We start from the raw sequence: 18,116 nt of genomic DNA, 5'->3' as shown, positions 1-18,116 counted from the left end.
AGTTCGAAAGCCTAACCATCGATTACGAGAAGTTACAAAAAACTAACGGAAAGATGCAAAAGCACATGGACGCTCTTGAAACTGAGAAGCGAATCTCACAAGATGAAATTGATAGATTGCAGCGAGAAGCTACTACCAGAGAGTCTATCTTGAGGTAAGGTTTGCTGAATTTGTATGTTTTTCGTATCTAATAAGTACTTTTATGTATAGATCTGAAGAAGATCGATGCAGTCGCGTTAAAGAAGAACTATTGAATCTTCGCGAAGAATTAAACAAATGCTATCTATCTCGAGATCTTCTGGAGCAGAACAAAATGGAGATGGATTCTCTGATTTCTCAGATGGAGAAGAATAGAGGTGAGATATATTAAACATGTTTTTGAATGTCTAATTCTACAATATGTGTTTTTTAATTAAGGTGATTTGGAGCTAGATCTAGAGCGCTGCGTTCTAGATAGAGCAGATCTACAAGACACTGTTGAGAAAATGGACAATGCCGTTCAAACTCTCGAGCATGAGAAGAAGCAACTTCAAGAAGACTTGAAGAAAGTTAGTATTTGCTTGCATTATTCAAAAAATAGTTGTTGTAACGGTATTTTTTAGATCGAAGGCGAAAAATCAGCACTTCAAGGTCAAAACAGTGATACTCAAAGTGACTTGAATTCGTTGAGAAAGGAAATATTGGCAGCGGAGCAGTTGAGATTGGATTTAGAAGCTGACAAGAAATCTTACGCCGAAAGAATCAAATTTTTGGAGAGTGAAAAAGAAAAAGTAAGATAATAATAAAGAAGAGTATGCAATCATGGAAGGTTCTTAACGGTGTTATTAATTTGTAGGTGGAAATAGAACTATCACAGGTTTGTCGCGAACGTAGTGATTTGAGTTCTCAACTCTGCACTCTCGGGCGTAAGAAAGATTCTTTGGGGGAAGAAATAATGAGACTGCAGCAGAGACTCGAGCAGTCCAACGAGACCAACAACAGATTGAACAGAACTTTGGAAGAACTAGTGAAAGAATGCGAGGAGAAGCAGGTATGACATTAAAAAAAATATTTCTTAGCTTCTTATTATAATTATTTTTAATCTGCACAGGTTCTACTAGACACTAACGATAAAGAAATGCAACATCTGCAAGAGCAGTTGGCCTCGTTGAGAAGCGAAAAAGAAGCATTGGAAGGAATACTGTTCGACACTTCTAGCAATCTAGAAGCCGTTGAGAGCAAACGACAGAAGCTCGACAAAGAATTACAAAAGACTCTTTTGAGCGAAGAAAATCTGAAAGGTATATTTTATCAATGTAATTATTAAAATACGTATTTAATAATCGAATAAATTTTAGGCCAAGTAAGTCGATTGACGAAAGATTTGGAGGCAGCTGATAAGAAGTTCAGAGATACCAAGAATACGCTCATACAGCAAGCGAGCAAAAAAGAAACAGAATATCAACAGACTATATCTCATCTCAATAAAACTAACGTAGACAACGTTAGGAAGTTAACTGAAGAGAGGGAACAAGTGAAGTTGTCTCTCGAGAAGCGAATGCAGCAGACTATACAAAGCCTCGGAGGTGAAAAGGACGGAGAAATAGCTGAACTGCAAGAGAGAGAACAACAACTTCAAGCTGCTATCGATACACTGTGTCAACAACACGAAGAAGCTTTACTCAGAGCTGAGAATGACAAGCAGCAAGTCCTTCTCATCGGTTTGTATTATAATATAATACATCTCTTCTTTTTAGATTCGTTAATATGACTTTTAAAAATTGTTTTTTTAAGCTCATCACGATCAACAAGCGCTATTGGAAAGATTGGAAGAAACCAAACGAGCTTTGGATAATGAAGTTAATAACTTGGAAAGAATGAGAAGAGAAGCTCAAGTGCGTTGCGATCAAGACAGAAATATTATAAATCAACTCAAAGATGAGATCACAAATATGAAGAGCAGGCTTGAAGAATTTAAGTAAGTATTGTAATGTATTATATTTGTTATTAAATGTATACTAATGATAAATGCATATAGAATCAAAGGCGAAGAAGAGCTGACGCGCTCTGAAAATAGAATCCAAGAGTTGATCTTGGAGAAAGAGAACACTATGAAGGAGTGTCAAGATATTAGGATGCAATTACAGCTAACCGAAGATAAAAGCGATAATTTGAACACACAGTTGAACGAGACTCTGAGGAAGCTCAAAGAAAGTACGTCGGTTGATCTATTATATTTAGTATAATTTAACTATTGAATTATATTTTCAGTCGAGAACGAAACCGAAGGTCTACGCAAAGAGCTGGTAGATACTAGAAGACAACTTTCGAACAGCAATATCGAGCGAGATAAGTATAACAGTACTAATAAAGAATTGAGAGATCAAGTTAAAAGATCTGAGCAAGAGAGAAGAGAACACGCGAGGTCTTTGGAAGAAGCGTTCCATAAGATAGCTGGTTTGGAAGAACAAAGAACTGCGCTTGAGACGGAGCGCAATAGGTTGACGACAGCAGCTGGAGAAGCTGGTAGACAAAAAGCAGCTTTGGCCAAACAAGCGGCTCAGACTAGAGATCAATTACAGAGAGCACAAGGAGGACTCGCTACCAAACAGCACGAAGAGAAAGAGTTGCACGCTAGGTACTATTTTCAATGAATATAAACACCAAAGCTAAAATAATAAATTGTTTTTGTATTGCAGACTTCAGAACGAAAGCGAAGAACGCGAAAGAATTCAACAAGAATTAGCTCAGATGAAGCGGCAAGCTGCAGATTTAGAAACCCATTTGGTGACCGCACGCCAAGAAATTGGTAGATTGAGAGCTAGAGGAGCCGAGTTGGAAGAAAGATGTCACACTAGAGAACAGGTATTACATTACATTCAACTTTTATGAGTTTTATTTTGCTGATAATAAATTATTTTTAGGAACTCTTGCTACGTCTAGAAGACTCGAGAGGAAAAGAACGCCGTCTCGAAGACCTAAAACACAATCTAGAAGTCTGTCTGGCTGATGCCACGCAGCAAATTCAGGAGTTGAAGGTAATATTTTAATTATTGATCGTGGGTACAAGTTTACAAAGTATACTCAGAATTGTGTGTACAAAAACATAAACATGAACACAATTCCACTAAGATTCAGAACTTATTTAATGAATTCTCACAAAATGGATGGGGTGCTTGCTGAATTGTATGTGTGAATATTAGGGTAGAGCTCAAACCCATCAGCGTTAACGACAGTATTAAAAATTTTGTAATTTACTTTATAATTAATCTAAATGGTTGAATCAGGCACGTCTCGGCGGAGCCGAAGGAAGAGTACGAGCCTTAGAAGCACAAACAGCAACGGCCGAAGCGAGCAGACGAGGAGTGGAACAGAAGCTCGGTGCCGTCGGAACAGCTCTCCGTCGCATAGCCGGTATTCCGTTGGACGCATCTGGATCCATGGCACCTGGAGCCAGATTGACCAGTCCGACCAGAAGATGGAGCCCACACAGAGGTAACTTTTCAATCACTCTATCTTAGAACGCACTCAAATATAAATATCTTCACACATACATTATTGCACAGCCGAAGCCGCACAGCATTCCAAGCTAAACCGACAAATCAGGAATATACGGGCACTCACCACAATCGAAACGCTTAATAGAAACAGGGCAATATTGACTCGAGACTGGCCTTCGCGCAATATTGTCTCGCACAAACCCTCGTATCACCGTTACTTGAGAAGAAACCTATACTCGCTCCGAATACGCGAAAACAGATAATACAACCGACATTTGTATCAAATATTTTGTACAGTTTTCAATGTGTGTGTGTGTGAATTGTGTATATAAATATCACTGCTGCTTGAGTTCACCGGAGGTTGACGTTAGTAGGAGAGTCGAATCATGTTTCTTCAACGAAGAGTGCTTTTGCAGGTCAAGAGCATGAGAGAGATAGGTCTGTGGAGGTGGTCTTGGACGTGGATCCCGACGTTGTGAGAAAGGGCATCAGAAATCTTATGCAGCAAGTCGGAGCAATCGAAAGAGAGAGGGTGAGATTATTTTTTAAGATTAATCTTTAAGATTACAAGTATGTTATTTGGAACTGCTGCAGCTACGCAGCTCTTTAGACAAACTTTAACTACTATCATACTAAAAAATGTATTTAATCAAACTAATTTATCCATATATATTTTTAAATAAACATACATTTACCTGCAAGCTTTTAATTTAAATTAATTTAATGTTATGTTATACTCAATTCAGAAATCAGTCAGTGAAATGCTTTTTTTCATAAAGAGATGACAATATTTGGGTTACATCCCTAAATTTTAAATACTACCTATTGACTGTAGTTATTGCCTTAGTTTTCATCTATTTCCCAAATAGGATTTATAATTACATAATTGATTATGTTTATTACAAAATACAGATTGTAATTGCTTTAATGTGTCAATTCATTATATACATTATTTCCAAGATGATTTTCACATTTTAATCAACAATCTTATGAAGTCATGTGATAAATCTTTAAAAAATATATTATATTCTTAATTTCAGGACGATTTAAAATCACAAATTTGCAATCTACGCAAACAATTGAAAGACAGTAATGACCAAAAGAGCAGAGGAGAAAGCGATCTGTCAGTCACAACGAACAACGTGAGATCTCTGGAAGAGAAGAAAGCTCAACTTCAAACAACTTTGGCTCAAAAGCAAGCACAGCTACAAGCACAAGTAAATGATTTAAGATTATTACAAAGAGCAAATATAATATATTTTTTTTAAATTTATTTAGCTAAAATAGCTAATTGATCATACCCTAAGCAAATATATTCAAAACATACATATAAACATGTGTTTCTTTATTCCATTGAAGAAACCCACTACATTTTTATATTTGCAGACTGTCCTAGGAATATATTATACAAATTCACACCTCCGTACAATATTCCCCTGCCCGTACTCATTTTCTTACACCTATCTATACTTCAATTATCTTATTTAATACTTATTAACATATTATTTTAATATTATTAGAAAATATTATTTTCTAACTTATTCCAATTTTTCAATCATACTTCTACAATTTGTAAATCTATTTTTATTTAAAACTACTTTACTAATAATAAACATACATTCAGTTTAAGTACACTATTTTTTAACCATATTTATATTATACTTAAGTCGTTATTTAAGTTATCTACAACTTCTTTAACATTATCACCTATACAATACTTTAACTGTCTTTTACATTTTTCTATATAAACTGAAACATAATTTTAGACGGAAGCCTTCCAACAAAAATGCGACGAAGCGAACACACTGAGAGACAAAGTTACAACTTTGGAGCTCACATTGAATAGTGGAACCGAAGAAAAGGGACAGATTGAGGTATGAGATTATTTCAATAGCGCTCATAGATCTTTTAATAACGTTATACAATCATAGGAACGAGCTGAAAAACTCAGAACCTCCCTATCTCGCTGTGAAGCTGAGAAGAGAGCCATAGCCGAAGAAGCAGGAAGAGCCGAACAGAGAGCAGCCAGAGCCGAACTTCAGAGAGCTGCTCTAGAAGGCGATACGAGAAGACTGCAAATGTCTAAACAAGACAGAGACGCACATGTGCAGGTATTATTAAATTTATATTTGGTTCTAAACGTTCTGATGCTCAATCTATAACGTCGACGTTTCAGAAACTTCAAGAGCATTGCGATAATCAAGGTAGAACCATAGTGACTTTGGAAGAAAGATGCACGTCTCTCAAAGCGACCATCGATCAGTTGAGTTGCTCGCTTCAAAAGGCAGCTACTTCTGAAAGCGAACTGAGAACGGAACTGAACAGAGTGCAGAGGCAGTTGGTGGACGTTAAAGCTCACGAGCATAACAGCGTAGATAAGTTGAAGCAGCTGCAGAAGTCACTGAGCAACTGCGATAGTGAAAAGAGAGTTCTGAACGAGAAGATCGAATCGATCAAGAATGGTTTGAACGAAGTCAAACGAGATAAGCAACAGTTGCAAGATCAAGTTCATCGATTGAATAATCAGCTTTCAAATGTTGAGGTTCAGAAGTAAGTATGACATGTTTATGTAACTAAGATCATAAACATTTACCGTACAGATTTTAAATGAATCCATAATAAATGCTTAATACTTGGCCATTATCTTACAGATCAGCTCTCGAGTCCCAATTGAGAATGACTAACTGGGACGGCAAAGAGATAGACAGCGATGCCGAAAGAGAGTTGCACGCCATTCAGCGGGAACGGTCGGAGCTGAGAGCCAAGTTGGACGCCATGCAGGACAAGATCCGTCAGATGGAAGCCGAGAAGAGAGCGTCTAAGTCCATCAGGAGCAAGAGCTACGAACGGCCAGAGAAATCTATCTACTCTGACAACGATTCCGTGATCGGAGATTCTTCGGTGAAAGATCTTAAGTACAGGGGCAGAGACTCGAATCTGATGAGAGACTCGAATCTAATGAGAGACTCGAATCTAATGAGAGACTCTAACATCGCTTTGCATTCTTTGGGAGCTGAGGTCAGCGATCCTTTGGTGACTATGTACGAACAAGAGAATAGAGAGTTGAAGATCAAGATTAGGCGGTTGGAAAATCAGCTGGCTGAAAGGGTCGGTTCTTAATGTTTTTGAATTGTTAAAGGATGAAGGTTGATGTGGTGTTTTTGTTTTGTTTTCAGGAAGCAGAATTAGCTATTGCTCGTTCTAAGCATATGGAAGGTGGAGGTTCTAGAGCAGGTGGAGCAGCTAAGGATGATATAGATCGTTTGAGAGCAGCGGCTATGCAGTCTGAACGGTTGTTAGAATCTAGGGAAGCCGGACATAGACAACAGATTGTGCGCTTGGAGAGTCAGGTATAAATTCTATTATCATGCATAATATTGTTAAATAGTCATTTCAACTTTCTCCATGGGGGGGGGGGGGGGAGGCAAAAATTGGTGGTCGTTTTTTATTATTTCGATTTTATTCAAAATCGTGTATTTTTATGGTCAAATTCAAGGTGGGCAAATGTCTTCAAATGACGTCCCTGCTTAGAATCTACGTCAAAAGCAATAAAATCGTAGTTTTATAACAATATTACGATAAGTATAAATCGAATTAAGTATATCTAAGCCAAATATTGACGAATAGGAGGGCGCAAAAAACAATTATCCCTTCTCAGAAGTCAAAAATTCACGTCAAAAGCAATAAAATCGTGTCGGCGGAAAACTCGTTACCGAGTGTTCCCACTGCAACGGCACCGACACGATTTTATTGCTTTTGACGTGAATTTTTGACTTCTGAGAAGTGATAATTGATTTTTTGCTCCCTCCTATTGACAAAAATTCGATTTGAATATACTTTGACCTAAGCCCTCATATCAAAAGTCTATAGTAATATCAGTAAGGATAGCTTTTATATTTTTAAAACAAGTGTAGACTAACTATAGAGCAATATGCGAGATGTGACGCTTGTCTGTACTTCTTCCGCTTATTTTTCTTAGTTTTTATTTTGGACTTAACCTAATGAAGATTTAGATAATTAGAATTAGTTTTATAACTTTTATTAGGTTAGGTTCGGATCTGAACAGTAAATGAACGTTTCGCAACTGTCAAATTTAGTTTCATACATTTTAGTAGTATATAATTTCACTAGCGCCTGTCAGTTATATTTTATTTTCGCTAGTATAAATATATATCTACTGGTGAAAATGTATTTATACTTCACGGAAAAATACACATTCACTGTAACATTTATACATCACACATGTAAATAAATAATGATTAGTATGTATGTAAATGCATATATTACTATGTATGGAAAAGAATAAATCATATAATTTTACTAGCACCTGCCAGATAAATTACATTTTCACTGGTAAAAATATAGATCTACTGGTGAAAACGTATTCCAATATGATTTCACTTAAATGGCATATTTTAAAAAATATCTCCGTTTTCTTATAGATTTTCTTTTAGGGATAACTCGAAAAAGGGGAAGGGGGGGAGAAATTGGCTAATCTGTGTCGTCTTTTTAATATTTCGATTTTATCAAAATTCATAGTATTTCAATAATGACATGCATTTTTCTGGCCAAATGGCCCTACCCTCCCCCTTCAACTGACGTTCCTGTATTGAATAAGCATTATTGTGGCCCAGAAATGGCCAACCTGTAATAAGCTTTCACTGGGGTATATATTAAAGTAGGGCTAAACATTAAGACAATTGGTTCTAAATTTACCTTTTCTCCCATTCATCTAAGCTTCCTAGATGTATCAATATAAATGAAGCGAAACTTGGTCATTTCAACAAAGAATTCCTTACTTCTTCGGATATGTCAGACGAAAAACAACGCTAAGAATAAATCTGCATAGTGTATCATAGAAACACATCCAAGCTTATATGACTAGTCAAAAAAACAAATACATGCAGAAGTCAGATCATGACAGGGAACAAGAATAAAACTTTTTTTTTAAATCAATGAAATTAAAAAACATAGAGCAGGGCAATGATCCAAATAAAAAATTGTATGTACCATAAAAATAACTGTGTTATCATCTAACTGAACTAAATATTTTGAAAACCATTTTTCGCCAGGATTATTCACTAATGTTATTGTGCATTAGGATCTTCTTTAATAAGGAAACGACGAAGAACTAGTGAATGCATCACATTGCAAACTTTGAAGTCTGTCTTGAACTTTCTTCATAACAGAAACGGCCGAGTTACTTATTGTCCATGGTGATAAATTGATGTTCCTGTAATTCAAAATCTTTTCTAATTCCTCTCCAGCTCACTGCTCCTCTTCCAATTCACTGAAGATCCAATTACTGGGAATGGGTATCATGTAATAAAGTGTAATAAAGATTCAACTACTTTAGTTACAACCGTCAATGATAAAATCACTTTCCACATTCCTATTAAGTGTTTTTACTCCATTTAAAAATATATAATATTAAGTTTTTCTATCAAAATATTTTATTTGTGATGCTTAATAACAAATTTATTGAAGCTTTGCATTAGTAACTTATTATTAATAAAATTTCTTGTGCCTTAAACATACAACTCATTGGCATTGCAATGCAATGAGTCACAAGAAGTGACTCACTATTGAGGATAAGAACTAAAAAACGCAGTGGTGACCTTTAACTAGCTTAATCATCAAATTAGTACGAATAGGGAGCTAACTCAGTTTTAATTAAATTAAAATATTCACTCAGTAAAATCACTTCATCAACAATATAAAATCGTGGATTTGCCGACTCATCTTTTAACCTTTTGGTTGCCAAAATCCGATATATCGACATTCGCTACATTGATGAAAATTGCCAGATCTGACGCCATTTTAGAAAGAATTGTATACATTTTCAAGAGTATTTCAGAAGCAAATATTTTTTTCTAGCATATATATTCTTATTACATAATTCGTCGAAAAAATGTTTAGTAACAAAAGGTTAACACTCATGTATTACAACTTTTAAATTTCAGATTCAGTCTCTGCGTTCTCAACTGTCGCAAGAGGCTAAGCGTCGGCAACTGTTTGTTCTGCGCTCCGGACGCCACGGCAGAGAACTTCAGCGCTTGCGCACCGCCCTCGGCGATTCCCTGCGCACCGTTTCCCAAGTGAGTAAAAAAGTTTGCGTGAAATGAAAAAAAAATAGAATCTTTATTTGTATAAAATAGATTTAGAGATTATACAGATGATCGTAATTAGAGCTAGTTACAAAATTTTACAAAAATTGAAACCCCGCGCGCTTTTTTTTTTCCGACCGCTCCGCAGGAACCGGCGCTGGACTCGCTGCTGCTGGAGCACGAGGCGAGGAAGCTCGACAACACGCTGGCGCACAGCCTGCCGCACTTCAGCGACGACTACGAGTCTTCGACCAAATAGAGACAACCGAACAGAACGGAAACTGCAATTGATATATCATAATAATATTCACCGTGCGACGGTGCAATATGTACAAAACGAATAATTCTTATTAGTGTACCGAGCACGTTCGATCGTCGACATTTACGCACAACCCTATAGAGAATTCTAAAAAAAAAAACGAGCAATCGGTTCAACGCTTACATTTATAATTACCGAAAGGAAAAACTGTAGCCGAACAGAAATTTCATTTCTGATTTACGTTTACATAACAAAGAAAAAAGGTATTTACACTATGAAAATGTATTTCGATAGCATATATAGCGATGGGCGATCGTAAATCAGCCGACGGAAACTGTAATACAAAAGACGTGAAACTATTTATTTTATAAAAAATATACTTCACGGGAGATATTTTACGGCTAGTTATGGAAGACGATCCCAAAATTATCATATTACTAAGAACGCAACGGTAAATATAATCATTTTTCCGAGAACTCAAGTCATGGAATATGCTCTTAAATGATCCTCAATTATCTGATTCGCAGTATCTTTAAAAAAATACATAGTCATAAAAAGGCATTCGAGGGACGGAGTGTTCCATAACTAGCTGTAAATTATCTCCGTAAATCTTTATGAATACTTAAATTACCCCAGTTCTATTTCTAACGAATTCAGGTTCATTTCAGAGCACTTTCTAAACTTTAAAAATTAGATTCTCATATGTAACGCCCGATATGATCGTTGGCCATATTTTCCGAGAACGGAGAAGATCGTCGATGTTCTACGTAGAGCCCTAGATGATTTTAAATCATCAAATTCGATCACTCCGATTCGCAGTCGCGGAAAGTGCTCTCGAACAATCCCAAATAAGCTAGTGATAGCAATATTATTAATATGTAATACTAGTCGTGAAGTAGAAATTTTATAAAAAAGCTCTTTACGAGTCTTTCACACGAGCGAATCTCCGCCGGCCCGTCGAATGGAATACGTTCGAGATACGCCCATCGCCTTATACATAATGAACGAGTTATCCTAAATTGAACAGGTTTATATACACATACTAGCTATTTTACTTATTCCTTTCATTATGAAAGGTTAACAATTTTTATAATCGTAGACACTGGAACAAGTGTAGTGATAAATTTATATATATTTATATATACTCAATCAACCAATCGACGGATGGACCGCAATCCGAAATCTAACACTGCCGAGCGAATTAACGTATAAATTTGGCGTTAATCTAATCAAAAGCTAGTCTTACTATTGCTATTAATATGTCGGAGAACGATCCGTTCTAGTCGCGTACATTAGACGAACATGCGTATACCTTACGTACGTACATTTTAAACTAGGTAAAATTTACTATATCAATATAACAACACTGTCTGCGTTAAATAATATTTATATATATATATATAGAAATACATAGAGATTCTCGAGACGAAATGTGTTCATGGAATTTATTAACCTAGCCTAAGCGTATGTATGTATGTGTGTGTGTGTGTGTGTTTAAATAAAGAATCGATATATAAGAAAGTACTCGGGTGTTTTATTTCGGGGGTGTTAGAGTAGAACGCAGGGGGGCTTCTTCTTTTGCTTCTGCTTCTTCTCGGGGGACTTTTTGTTGATCTGGCGCACCAGGTCGTAGAAGGTGTCGTTGACGTTAATCTTCGCCTTGGCCGACGTCTCCATGAACGCGCAGTTGAAGTCGCGCGCGTGCGCCGCTCCCTGCTCCTTGCCGACGACGCGCTCCGCCTCCAGGTCACACTTGTTGCCCACCAGCACCATGGGCACCTGTCGATCCAAATTAAACGAGTTAATCGCTATCAGATAACAATAAATATACCGAGAAACAATTAAAAAATATTCGGCACGTTAACGATGCGGATCTTATTACAAAAAGAGATAGATACCAGTTAAGATAAAACATTCATAAATGAGTCGAACAATAATACTTTAAATTCTGCAGATGGTCACTAACACGAATAAAAGATCACTTAATCATTAACTTATTTGTAAGTATGTGCTTAAAAAAGTATTTCTAAAAACTTATGAATGGATCACTAGCGTTGAGAAAATTTTACTCTTTTCTACTGCCTATAAAAGTCAATGAAATAAATATCTTAATCAAAGAGATGAAGCAGTCTTTTACTCAATTGTCAAGATAACAAAGAAAAAAGAAGCTACTAGTTATCCAGTTGAGTTTTTAAACTCTGAATCAAAGTGGATTACTACACCATAAACCACCCCGTTTTGCTGGTGAGAAATTTAAATCAACGGAAACTGTGCAATATAAAGCGTTGAACACATACGATTTACCTCCGCTTCATTCTCAATTCACCGAAAGAATAAATAAATAAATAAATCACAAGGTCAGCTATTTAATGCGAGACGAATGCTTCTTTCATGGTCAATTTTCTTTTGCAATGTCACAACAAGCAAATGAAAATAATTAAACAAAAAACATTGTCAATGGAACAAAATGAGGGAAAAGCCCGTGTTTTGTTAGCTGCTATTCTCAAAAATTAAAGAGCAATGTACAACGGATCTTGTTCGGATTCCGATTAACGTAGCAGACTTCCTGTAGAAAAGGTTCAAAAATGGTGTTTTATATAATATTTAAAAAGTTATATAATAATAAATACGCTCGATTCTATATCAAAAATGATAGCATATCAAATAATGCTTCATATTTAGCGCAATTATTATATAAATATTTTATCTAATGATAAGATCCTGCCATTCTACCGCTGTCAATGTATAAAACTATGTATGTGGAAAAAAGCATTACAATGAAAACAGATTTCACACTACATTTTACAATCTGAAGTGGTAACGGTTGATGTTAAAATAATTACCACACTCGCTTATGAATAATTCCAGTAATGAGGCGAAGTATTGTTCATAAGCGACCTTTCGTCATATCCTCGCTTCGATACAAGGATCCTGTTGTTATTTAAACTGCATCCTCGATCCACTACGATAAGAAGAATCATGTAAATCCATATAAGATTCGTTTAACTGCTTTAGGACGGATTTTAGTTATTTGTTGTAGTAATATTTTATTATTCTAATGCGTATTTTGTAGTGACGGGACGATTAATCGGAACTTTTATGGGTATTGGAATCAATATCGGAATCTTTAATTTTTAACCTAATTTCATACTCAAAAAACGATTCTTTGGATTTATTAGTACTTCCGCATTAGCTGCCCAAAATGTAGTTTTGTTAAGTGCCTCGTCGATTTAAAAAAGGGCCATGAAAAACATATTAAAGGGAACCAATGTCTACGGGAAAACGTTTCTCTAAAAAACATAAAAGTTTATGAAAATCCCTTTTGCTGGTGGAATTCCAACAAAAAATAATTTCCCATCCTACATATTCAGCGAGGAAATATCTTTCGGCACGATTATTTAGCGTTGGAAGTAATATTTATATGCCTAAAATAAATCAGTTTAAAGGCGAAACTGAAGAGTTGATAATGTTTTTAAATTTTAATTTAAGAATTTTAGGTCTGAAATATGAATTGCTATATAGTACATTTGAGGCATTAAAATGGGGCGTGGCAGAAAAAGGTCGGGAAGCTCTGTTTTAAACTTCTACACCTGTTTTTTTAATAAACAAGATGTCCTTATTATTCTACTAAATGTTTTATTAATAAATATATTTTGTTCAACCGCTTAATGCACATTTTTTTATTACTTAATGCACATTTTTTTATTAATTATGGATAAGAAAATATGTTTTGTCTTGTATGTAATTAAAACTTATGTTCATTATTCATTTAAATTCGTTATTTTTAGTAATAGTAGTAAAATTATAAATTTTATATTTAATTTTAATTATTTTATAATAAATTTTATATTTATTATTTTGTTTTATTTCTCAGAATTTAAAACAATCAAAAACAATAAATCATTATTTATATTTTTCAATTTTAATATTGTTACATTACAAAAAACCAGTTGTGCATTTATGTAATTATTCATGGGGTGTTCACTGCAGGAACGGATCCAGGAGGGGAGATGGGGGGGAAACCTTCCATACAAAGATTTTCAAATTCGCGTATTTTCTACCTCTTAAAACACAGTTTAAAATAAACGTTCACCACTATTTAAGTTTTATTTTGGAAGAACTGTTCTTAGTAGAGGATTCTATTTGTGATTTTTTTAAAACTATGCAAAACAAGATGGGTAGAATGAATTAAATCATTTACTGATTTTTCAACTAGTTTTGAAACAATTATTGATGTTCTAGATGAGATCTCAGAGTGGGCTGCAATCACTAGCAGTTTTATCAACGAATAGGTAACTTCCAATGTGTGAATTAACACGGTTCAAAGGGTGCAAAAAGGTGTTTTGTCAGTTGAAAGTGTTCAATAGATACAATCAGTCTGTACTTTTGTATAGATTTAAAAGATGGACATTAGAGATATAGACCACAAAATAATTAATTCTTTTGGGTGAGCAATGAGATTTTAGTTTAATTGAACCTGGATTTTGTTTGTTGCGTTATAGTTTTAATTGGGTTGGGCAGTGTGCTGTTTTTATGTCATGTGGTGTCAATGACTATTTAATTCAACTCAAAGAAATTTTAATCGATGTTATAAAAAAGTGTACAGGGAATTCATTCCGGTCGTGGAAAAAAGTACCACTACAACGCTGTTTATTTTGATGAAAATTTAGTGTTCCACTGTTGTTAAGTGGAACAACATAATCTCGACTTTTATACTGTATATACTTTTCATCGCACGTTACAATACGATCGAGAAATGAACCATTTTCGTTGCGTTAAAGAAGCACAGAAAATAGACGTTTTTCAACTTTTTTGCAATTAATGATGAGCAAACTCATTCCTCGATTTATGCAGTAGATACATTCTAGAATATATCGCGTAAATAGAGACATAGAACGAAAATTGTAATAGAACGATCGAATAGTATTGATGTTTCTAAGCAACTCAGGACACTGCATGAGCAGTGGAAGAGGTTCCAGATGTAAGTCAGGTGAAAGAAGCGAGAATAAGCTACTGGGTTTGTGCATCGCTGCACTACATTTGTAAAACCAAATATGTATGATTTGGAGTATTAAAGAAAATATTTTTTCTTTACTGCATAAAAGGGAAACAAAGTAAAACGAACACTGCGTAAATCGAAGAACATGTGTATAAATCATTCTATCGTATATATCGTAATCATTTATATCATTCTTTACGATTAATAGAATATTTTACTAGAAATCATTTCAATAGTACGTGGTTGGTCCACTTTTTGGTGTTTCACCATGACTTAAAAATATAATAGATATTTTTCGGATCATTTGTACTAGGATAGTGATAAAGCGATTTTGTATTTTTATTTTAAGTATTGATCAAAGTATATTCAAACCAAATTTTGGCCAATAGTAGAGCGCAAAGAACAATCACTTTCAAAAGTCAAAAATTCACGTCAAAAGCAATAAAATCGTGTTGGCACCGTCGACGATAGCACTCGGTACGAGCGTTTCCGCTGCAACGATTTTCTTACTTCCGATATGTTTTATTTAGAATAATTTAAAAAAATGTGTTTTTCTTAACCGGATAAATTGGGGGATTTACTTGTACTTACTATTAGGGCAATCAATGAGATTTCGATCTATGTGAACCCGGAGACGATTACCGAGTTATTTTGTATGTTGCGCAGTTCTTCTAGCAACGATTTGTCAAAACATCTGTTTAAATTGATCTGATCTTTTAACAAATTTCTTCTTTTATTTGAATATCAGCAGTCATCCATAAAGCTTAACGGCAAATTAAGCAGTCATCCATAAAGTTTAACGGTACTTTCCCGATATCGGGGATGAAATTTATAGTGAAAGAGAAGCTGTACAATTTCTTCAAGACCCTGGGTGTTTAATATGTTTAGCTTTTAAAACGTATTTAAGTAGCAAGACGGAGCGTTGGTCAAAACAGTGAACACCCCATGAATAACTCTACATAAATATCTTCAATAATAAAATAAGAAAGTACAGTACCACTCAAGGTTTTTGCTAAAAAGTGGGCGAATTTCGCCCACATCTTCATAACTATATTTTAGTTAAAAAGTCAAAGGAGGGAGGGGAAGGGAAAGGAACGGAAGGGGGAGTAAAAAGAGATTATACCTCCTCAGTGTCCTTGACGCGGAGGATCTGCTCGCGAAGGTCCTGCAGGTCGTTGAAGGTGGACTGCGCGGTGATGGAATAGACGAGAACGAAGCCCTGGCCGTTCTTCATGTAGAGGTCGCGCATCGCCGTGAACTGCTCCGTGCCGGCGGTGTCGAGGATCTCGAGCATGCACTGCTGGCCGTCCACCTCCACCTGCTTGCGGTAAGAGTCCTCGATTGTGGGGTCGTACTTCTCGACGAAGATGCCCTGCACGAACTGGACGGTGAGCGCGGACTTGCCGACGCCCCCCGACCCCAGCACCACGATCTTGTACTCGCGCATGGCGCCGCCGCCGCCCCCCTCGGACCCCACGCGCCCCTCACACGCCGCCGCCAAAGCCGACAACGTCCAGCGCCCCGCCCGGCGCAGGGTTACCACGCCTAATAATTGCCGCACCGGCACCGCGTTCGCGAACACGCCGAGCTTCGTTTCTTTTAAAATGCTAAAAAAACAAAAACAAACATTCTAGAAATATTTTTAATATTTCTAGAATGCCATTTTAAGAGAGTTAAAAATGATGTATATTTTCCATTTCTTTAAAATCAAAAATCTATTATTTATTAAAATTAAGAATATATATAATAATTAAAATAATACATATAAAGAAGGAAACAAAAAGATCCTCGTAGCTGACATTAAACAGGTCAATGTGTAATGCCAGCATATTAAGGAGCCGGATAGCCACAGCCATAGGCGAATCAGCAAGTACGGACGTCCTAGCCCCAACGGCCATCAAAAGAGGACGCGATCGTGATTCTCGAAGACGTTCGAGAAACCCAAAACTGGAATTCCTCAAGAATAGCTAGTTTAAAGAAATGCTTAGCGATATACAACTTGCTGCGAGAGCTCGTATCATATCTCAGTGCTCCTTAAAAAAATGCACTGGGATATAAAATCAGATAATAACCAAATAGCATTTTATAAAGGTATTTTAAAAACCTTTTTGACTAAAAGAGAGTATTTTATTAATCGGGGATTACAAATTATAGATCCCGATTTAAGAATGCTACGAACTAAGATGTCATAGAGGACGCAAATAATTGACGGATCGTCAAAGTGAAAAGCGTTCCTCATAACAAAGCCGAGCATGTTAGAAGTGTGGCGGTGTTCTGACAGCTCCCAGTGCTGCCACACCACCGCTCAACTTGTGAAGCGGGTGGTTTTTAACAACTGGCAATACATACTCTCTCTCTCTCTCTCTCTCTCTCTCTCTCTCTCTCTCTCTCTCTCTCTCTCTCTCTCTCTCTCTCTCGCCATCACCAAGGTCTAGCACGCTACGTCCCCGCCAGCTCTCTAAAAAGGTCGTTTAATTAAATAGCCCTCAAAAACCACAAGCGCTACAGAAGATTTATTACAGGCATTGTGTATATGTAGAGAGAACCTCAACTTGCTCTCAAAAATCATTCCGAAACCTTATGTAAGTGGAAGTTTCTCTAGCCCAAATGTTCCCACCAAGATCGTAGGAATAAACTGATGGCGAACAGGATCGAGAAAATGACACATTATGGCACTTTCCAACACTAAAATGCACGCGGTTAATGGAAGCCCATCTACGTAGTCTAAATCATTCTGTACAGAGAAGGAATGCGCAACAGATCAAATGCATTTATACAATTTTAAATCATCTGCATACAGAAGAAAACTTGAATTTGTAACTGCCGTATTTATGTCATTAATAAATAACATGAAGAGCAGAACCCAAGTTGGACCCTTGAGGAGCCCCCGAACGGGTGAAATATTTTTTCGACAATCGGCTGGCATAGGTTACAAACTACCTACGATCGCTCAAATAACTTAAGAATAATCGAATTAAATTATCCGAGCAACCGAGGTTTGACAATTTTTATAATAATAACCCATGACACACCTTGTCGAAGGCTTTTTCAAAATCTGTATATACGACATCTACTTGAATTCCCGCATCGAGAGATTTTGTCACCTTTTTAGTGAAAGACAGAAGGTTGGTAACAGTGGAACGGGTGGGACGAAACCCACGCTGTTGGTCCACTAAAACTTGCCGAATCTATGGATAATTATTTTAAGCAATTTAGCAGGAGCTGACAACACTGCAACTGGTCTATAGTTCTTTATATATTATTTGCCACCC

General features: G+C 36.2%; 2 protein-coding genes across 2 annotated transcripts in view; one reads left to right on the top strand and one right to left on the bottom strand.

Moving 5' to 3' along the window:
* Nucleotides 1–11,158, top strand: part of Root (ciliary rootlet coiled-coil, rootletin) — a 39,154-nt gene extending 27,996 nt beyond the window's left edge. The window contains exons 8-28 of the mRNA XM_088185962.1: nucleotides 3–154; nucleotides 211–356; nucleotides 418–548; nucleotides 603–770; nucleotides 836–1,030; nucleotides 1,091–1,280; nucleotides 1,338–1,700; nucleotides 1,774–1,957; nucleotides 2,018–2,193; nucleotides 2,251–2,617; nucleotides 2,679–2,844; nucleotides 2,904–3,017; nucleotides 3,267–3,474; nucleotides 3,896–4,011; nucleotides 4,520–4,696; nucleotides 5,246–5,353; nucleotides 5,411–5,590; nucleotides 5,656–6,029; nucleotides 6,131–6,587; nucleotides 6,656–6,829; nucleotides 9,443–11,158. Of these exons, the coding sequence (XP_088042088.1) occupies nucleotides 3–154; nucleotides 211–356; nucleotides 418–548; nucleotides 603–770; nucleotides 836–1,030; nucleotides 1,091–1,280; nucleotides 1,338–1,700; nucleotides 1,774–1,957; nucleotides 2,018–2,193; nucleotides 2,251–2,617; nucleotides 2,679–2,844; nucleotides 2,904–3,017; nucleotides 3,267–3,474; nucleotides 3,896–4,011; nucleotides 4,520–4,696; nucleotides 5,246–5,353; nucleotides 5,411–5,590; nucleotides 5,656–6,029; nucleotides 6,131–6,587; nucleotides 6,656–6,829; nucleotides 9,443–9,604 (4,308 nt within the window). The 3' untranslated portion in view covers nucleotides 9,605–11,158. The remainder of the gene's footprint in view (nucleotides 1–2; nucleotides 155–210; nucleotides 357–417; nucleotides 549–602; nucleotides 771–835; nucleotides 1,031–1,090; nucleotides 1,281–1,337; nucleotides 1,701–1,773; nucleotides 1,958–2,017; nucleotides 2,194–2,250; nucleotides 2,618–2,678; nucleotides 2,845–2,903; nucleotides 3,018–3,266; nucleotides 3,475–3,895; nucleotides 4,012–4,519; nucleotides 4,697–5,245; nucleotides 5,354–5,410; nucleotides 5,591–5,655; nucleotides 6,030–6,130; nucleotides 6,588–6,655; nucleotides 6,830–9,442) is intronic.
* Nucleotides 9,597–16,387, bottom strand: Rap1 (RAS oncogene family member Rap1). The gene is made up of 2 exons (XM_088185496.1): nucleotides 15,968–16,387; nucleotides 9,597–11,624 (listed from the first exon to the last, which is right to left on the bottom strand). Exons 1-2 carry the CDS (start codon nucleotides 16,289–16,291, stop codon nucleotides 11,394–11,396), a joined length of 555 nt encoding a protein of 184 aa, XP_088041622.1. The 5' UTR covers nucleotides 16,292–16,387; the 3' UTR covers nucleotides 9,597–11,393.
* Nucleotides 16,388–18,116: the final 1,729 nt, after the last annotated feature.

This window comes from Plectrocnemia conspersa, unplaced genomic scaffold (assembly GCF_051122295.1).
Source record: "Plectrocnemia conspersa isolate PC_06_02 unplaced genomic scaffold, ASM5112229v1 ptg000005l, whole genome shotgun sequence".
Lineage (NCBI taxonomy): Eukaryota > Metazoa > Arthropoda > Insecta > Trichoptera > Polycentropodidae > Plectrocnemia > Plectrocnemia conspersa.
The sequence above is the reverse complement of the archived record's forward strand: the minus strand, read 5'-3'. Positions and strand labels throughout refer to the sequence as shown.

What these genes read in the sequence shown, in the direction of transcription:
- Rap1 (XM_088185496.1), bottom strand. Translation starts at nt 16,291, where the DNA reads ATGCGCGAGTACAAGATCGTGGTGCTGGGGTCGGGGGGCGTCGGCAAG. An exon ending in GCGTCAAGGACACTGAGGAG is followed by an intron (nt 11,625 to 15,967) that starts GTATAATCTCTT and finishes TTGGATCGACAG; the next exon opens with GTGCCCATGGTGCTGGTGGG.